This window comes from Poecilia reticulata, linkage group LG23, assembly GCF_000633615.1.
Source record: "Poecilia reticulata strain Guanapo linkage group LG23, Guppy_female_1.0+MT, whole genome shotgun sequence".
NCBI classification, from domain to species: domain Eukaryota; kingdom Metazoa; phylum Chordata; class Actinopteri; order Cyprinodontiformes; family Poeciliidae; genus Poecilia; species Poecilia reticulata.
In genome coordinates this window covers 12,887,930-12,893,664 of record NC_024353.1, presented here as the reverse complement: position 1 = coordinate 12,893,664, position 5,735 = coordinate 12,887,930, and the positions used below count along the sequence as shown (strand labels likewise).

The 5,735-nt window shown below is 36.7% G+C and overlaps 1 protein-coding gene across 12 annotated transcripts in view; it reads right to left on the bottom strand.

Annotated features, from left to right (window-relative positions):
- Nucleotides 1-491: 491 nt before the first annotated feature.
- The window catches only part of LOC103459572 (pleckstrin homology domain-containing family A member 5), a 190,252-nt gene continuing 185,008 nt past the window's right edge, over nucleotides 492-5,735 (bottom strand). For 11 of the 12 annotated variants that reach the window (XM_008401236.2, XM_008401229.2, XM_008401227.2 and 8 more), the window contains 4 exons: nucleotides 3,909-4,010; nucleotides 2,220-2,365; nucleotides 1,824-1,957; nucleotides 492-1,079 (listed from right to left, as the gene is read on the bottom strand). In XM_008401236.2, coding sequence (XP_008399458.1) covers nucleotides 1,045-1,079; nucleotides 1,824-1,957; nucleotides 2,220-2,365; nucleotides 3,909-4,010 — 417 coding nt within the window. In that variant the 3' untranslated portion in view covers nucleotides 492-1,044. The remainder of the gene's footprint in view (nucleotides 1,080-1,823; nucleotides 1,958-2,219; nucleotides 2,366-3,908; nucleotides 4,011-5,735) is intronic. The other variant, XM_008401226.2, reaches the window with a different exon arrangement.

The window sequence follows — 5,735 nt, the reverse complement described above, 5'->3', positions numbered from 1 at the left end:
AAAAAAACAGTACAAAACATGTTTTTAAAAAGTTAGAGGTGCCTTGGGTTCAGTCCCCTTACACTGACCCCTCTAAATAAAATCCAGAGCAGTCTTAAACTTCAGCAAGGAAAGGGAGGATGGATGGAGCTAAATCCAAAACAATCCTTATTTCTCTGTTGTTTCCTCTTAATGAAGGATACCATTTCCTTCATTATTGCCATAATTTCTTCAATTTCAAACAAGCAATTTAAACATGTCTGAAAATGATTCAAGAGTCAGAAATCTTCTTTAATTTGCTATGTTTTCCAGAATATTCCTAAGATTAATGGACAGAAACAGTCAAGAATTTCCCTCAGTGGCTCTGACAGCATGTTTGATTCGTCTAACATGTAGAAAACAACCTGGATTGTTTTCTACAGAAACCCCACATGACGGCATCATCGACAGTCAGTTTGCGTTCTGATGAGGCTTGTTTGTCAGATTAAAGGTAAACTTTGAAAACAACATCCTTCAACATATTAAACATACTTTTTATTAAGCCCACATTGCTGTAATAACATGTACATGTATCATTGGTATGATATATTCTAAACTTAAATGTTTTCTTTAGATCTAAGCATAAACTTATAATTAACAAAAATACAGTCTAAAAAAACAAGATGTGATTATTTAATTGATATACGTTTTATTTACTGAATTGAGTCACTGAAATGAGACTTTTTTTCATTTTTCCCCTTTTGATCCATCTCAGGGTTTGCCCATTGGTAAAAACATGATCTACATGATTCACAATCTTTTTATGCAAACATGTTTAGGGAATAAAAGGAGCTTCTCAGTTTGAAAAATGTCTAAAAAGTACTAACGATTAATAAGCTCTCTGTGTCAGGATTCAAAGACCAGCCATTGATTGTTACCACCGAGTGTCGATCTCTGTGCAGGCATGTAGCTGGAGTCTCTAAGTGGTTCTGTCAGGAACGCAGAAAGCCATGGAAACATGCTCTGTGCTGGTTGGCTACATTTGGGCTTTATGGGATGTTGTTTTGGACACTGAAGCTGAAAAGCTCACGTGTCGCTGCTAACCAAGGTAAACGTCTGCACTACAGGGAGGAAGGAGAAGAGACACAGGAAAGCATGTTAGTCATGTCTTGCACTGTTTTACTTAATAAAAAAGATCATGTCATAAAAATCTTAAAAAATAAAATGTATGATGGCTAAACAGTTCAAACAATAATAACCTTTCTCTTTTTGTTGAAAGCAGTTTTAAATTTGTGCTGCTACTATGACAAAAATAGTCAGTGGCTCATTGTGTGATCCAAAACAAATAAAATCATCACATTTTACTGTATGGATAACACAGAAATAGAAGAGAAGTGCTTCACAATGTGGAAAAAATATATATTGTGGAAAGTAATTAGTTACTAGTTACTAACCAAACTTTATGTGTACATTTGTTACTGTAATCACAGTTTGTCTAATTTGTACATTAAGTTGTCTACAAAACCCAAACTATTACTTGAATTTGTTTGAGTAAAGTTAGTCAGTTAAATTTGAAATTGTATCCATTAATGAGTACAAATATAACATGAATACATGTTAGAAGATCTCATTTCATCAGTTTCATCAATGGGAAGACAGAGGAGCAAAAGCTATCAAGTTTAGTTCAAGTTAACATCTGAGAAAAAGAAAAGCCCTGGCCGAATTTAATGCATCAGTTTAACTGTTAGTACATTGGAAGCTTGAATAATATTTGAGCAACAAATGGAAATGTCAATTTTATCAGGTACTGACCTTATCTGAAGGAATCTGTCTTTGGATAAATGTGAGCAAAGAATCTTTCTCACCAGACAACATGTTGATGTTGTGCGTCTTGCTGTCTCCAGTCAACTGTTTGCATGAATCAAAACTCTGTCCCAGGAGCTCCTCCTGGCTCTCCTCTGTTTCCTGTTCCTTAGGCTCAGGGGTTGATGGCTGAAAACTGCATTGGGCAAAACACATCCATTTATAAAAGCTCAACATGTAGTATTTCAAAAAGTCTCTAAATGCAATGCAGAGCCACCACCTCTGTGAAATAGTGGTTTGGATTAGAGCTCAGCTGTACACAATGTCTGTCATTCTACCATGACGACATTAGCTTTAAGTATTAACCAAAATAAATGAAAGTTCAGTTTGTTTTGGGACGTTTGCCTAAAACGTGGTGATGGTCTCACTTTCCACAGAACTATGTTTAACACACAGACCTGTTTTCAGTTAAGGTGTTTGCAGGAGAGCTGGTCAGATCTTGACCTTTGCTCTCATCATCCTCAAAGGGTTGAAAGTTTACGATCTCCACATGCTTTGGATCTGTGCCGAGGTCCACAATGATCACCCTCTGGCTCTCACACAGCTGAAGCAAATAAATAATACTTTCAGAAGAAAAGACAGTGGCTGGCAGTAACATAAAATGTCAGAACGATGTTTGAACAATTTAGTAAAATTCCACTTTTTCTATTTTAAGTGCCTTTCTTAGCTATGTGATTAAATAACATCATGATCACATTTTTTAGATTATCATCTTTATTCTGCCTTTTTAAAAATAAGCTATCTTAACTTTTTGTTAAAATTGTCACTATGACACTGTTCTCAGTCAAAAACTATGCTGGTCAGTATGACATTAACCAACTTAACATTATTGGTTAATGTCAAGTTGTCATAACAAAGACATTTTGAATGATGTCAACTTTGTATTAAAAGTGTCATAATTTACCAAATGACACTTTATGACTACAGTCATAAATATTCATGAAGGCTTATTCATGTGTTATGACAGTGTTATGACAGTCTTATCACACCCCTTCAAATAAAGTTTTACTGAATGGTCACTGATTATGATGAGCAGTGAGGAGCTCGAGTGATAGCTCTGGCTCTGATTGGTTGTTTCTGCCCTAGGCTGCATTTCTGCAGATGGCAGTAGGACCACAAAAAGTAGCCAGAAGAGTTCCTTTTTAAACTGATTATCAATTTCATTTTAAACTCACAGGACATAGTGACATTTTTAACAAATACGTAAAAAAAAAACAGAGGTGCAGTTGGTAGCATTGCTTCTTTGCAGCAAGAAGGTCCTGGGTTCAAATCCTGGCCTGGGGTCTTTCTGCATGGAGTCTTCATGTTCTCTCTGTGCATAAGTGGGTTCTCCCCGGGTACTCCGGCTTCCTCCCACAGTCCAAAAACACGACTGTTAGATTGACTGATCTCTCTAAATTCTCATTGATGTCAGCGTGTACATGGTTGTTTGTCCTGTCTGTCTCTGTTGTCCATGGTGTTGTCATGGTGACCCTGCCGCTCACCTGTTGACTGCTGGAGATAGGCACCAGATGCCAATGTGACCACATTAGTGTGTTAGAAAATGAATGGATGTAAAAAAACAAACATTTTTAAATACTGCAACTTTAAATCAGTCTTCACACAAGAAACTTTTCAAAGAAAAATTTTTCCAATTTGTTTTAATTTGTATCCTGGAACACAGATGAGCTCCTAGCATTAAAATGAATGAATGAATGAATGAATGACTGACTGACTGACTGACTGACTGACTGACTGACTGACTGACTGACTGACCCAATGGGTCATGGCAGAAACTGACTCACTGAGTCAGTTTCTGGTTCTGCTAGAAGTTTCTTCCTGTCAAACGGCCGTTTTCCTTTCCACTCTCACTTCACATCACGATGCTCAGTTTGAGGGATTTCTCCAAAGTCAATGACACAATGCAAGCAACAGCAAAGTTTCTGCAGTGGAAACACACCTGATTACCACAGGCTGCTCACAGAACCTCAATATGATAGAACTTAAATATAAAAACTTTTTTTTCTTAACCAACTTTGATGAACACTTAAACTGTGTTTACCAGTTTTGTCCATTTTCCGCTAATATCTTTAAGAACTTGACCGTACCTCATCTGCTGGTGGCTGGTTTCTGATCAGCAGGTTCATGGCCTTTTCCTGCTGCATCTCTTCATGCTGGGAATCTCTCACATGATCAGTTCTCTGTACTTTCTGCAAATTTGAACAAAGTTTCTCATTACATATACTGAAATCCACAAATGGTTTCCTGTGTAAAAACGCATTATATACATGACATCTTAAAGTTAATAAAATGGGCAAAGTGGAATGAACCTAACTTTGAAACGAACTTGAACTATTTTTACATCTAAGATTGATGTAAAAATCAACCATTATACTTTTAATGGTTGTAACTAGGGGTGCCCCATGATATCAGCCAAAAAACGAGAATGAGATGATATTGGCCTACATCTAATATCTTCAATATAAGCATGTGGATGGAAGAACTCCACTCTAACATTAGCCATCCCAGCACTTCTGTCCAGAAGTGTTAGCATCATGCTCACAAACCCACTGATTAATAATAGTCACTTTTTCTCATACCCATTGCTGTTTTCTGTTTTAGTAATATCACTTGATCAAGCCTATTCTAACATTTCACACTACAAAATAAGTGATGAAAATATATCTGACTCATGTATTAACTGAATACTTTCAGGTTTTTTTTCTTTAAATAACGAAAAAATCTCAAGCCCATCTGTCATTTTGACAGATTGGTGCAGACATTTTTGACTTTTTGCACGGAATACATTTTGGAGGCAACTAAAAGCAACAAATGAAAATAAAAAACACCCTTCTGGAAATCATCTCTGACACTTAACTAGGTGCAGCTCATTGATTGGAAGCTGACAGTGTGTTTGTTATGCACAGAACGCTTTGCAGCGTGTCTGGCTCAGAAGTGTATTCAGAACTTTTAAGAACCAGAAGATCTGAGCGGTTGGTACAGCAATAACAGATCTTTAAGGTATTGTGGTGCTAAACTGTTCAGTGATGAATAAACTAACAACAGTACATAATGAACAAATCAATCAATCAAATTTTATTTGTATAGCACATTTCAGGAGCAAGGCATTTCAAAGTGCTTTACATAATTAAAGAAAAAATAAAAACAGCATGTGACATTGAATAAACAGTAAGAAAGAAAAAGAGATTTTGAAAAAAAGAAAAAAGATTAAAAAAGATAAAAACATAATTTTGTTACGGAATTTAAGCGCCTGTCGTCGCCGGACTCCGCTGTCCGTTTAACACGGGTATTATCCAGGTATTATCCAGGTATTATCCAGGTATTATCCAGGTATTATCCAGGTATTATCCAGGTATTATCCAGGCCCCGTCGCCTAACAGGAATGTCTCCAACCTTGCAGCACCAGGCTCCGTCCATCTGTCATGTGAATTTTTGGGCTAGGACTTCGCCGTCCTGCACGGATTTTTGTGCACTATTTTTACCTGTTAGAGTTTACAGGGTTTTTCTGTGCGCGCAAAGACCCTCAGTCACTCACCACTTTTACATCATTAGAAAGAGGAATAAAAAGAAATTAATAAATAGATTAAAAGTAAAGATAACATTAAAAACATGGAAGACATCAAAACTGGCACTCTAATTTAGCCATAAGCAACTCTAAACAGGTGGGTTTTAAGTTGAGATTTACAGGCACTCGGTGTTTCAGCTGTTTTACAGTTTTCTGAAAGTTTGTTCCAAATTTGTGGTGCGTAGAAACTGAAGGCTGCTTCTCCTCGTTTGGTTCTGGGGATGCAGAGCAGAAAAAGAACCAGAAGATCTGAGGGGTCTAGCTGGTTGGTACAGTAATAACAGATCTTTAATGTATTGTGGTGCTAAACCGTTCAGTGATTTATAAACTAACATCAGTATTTTAAAGT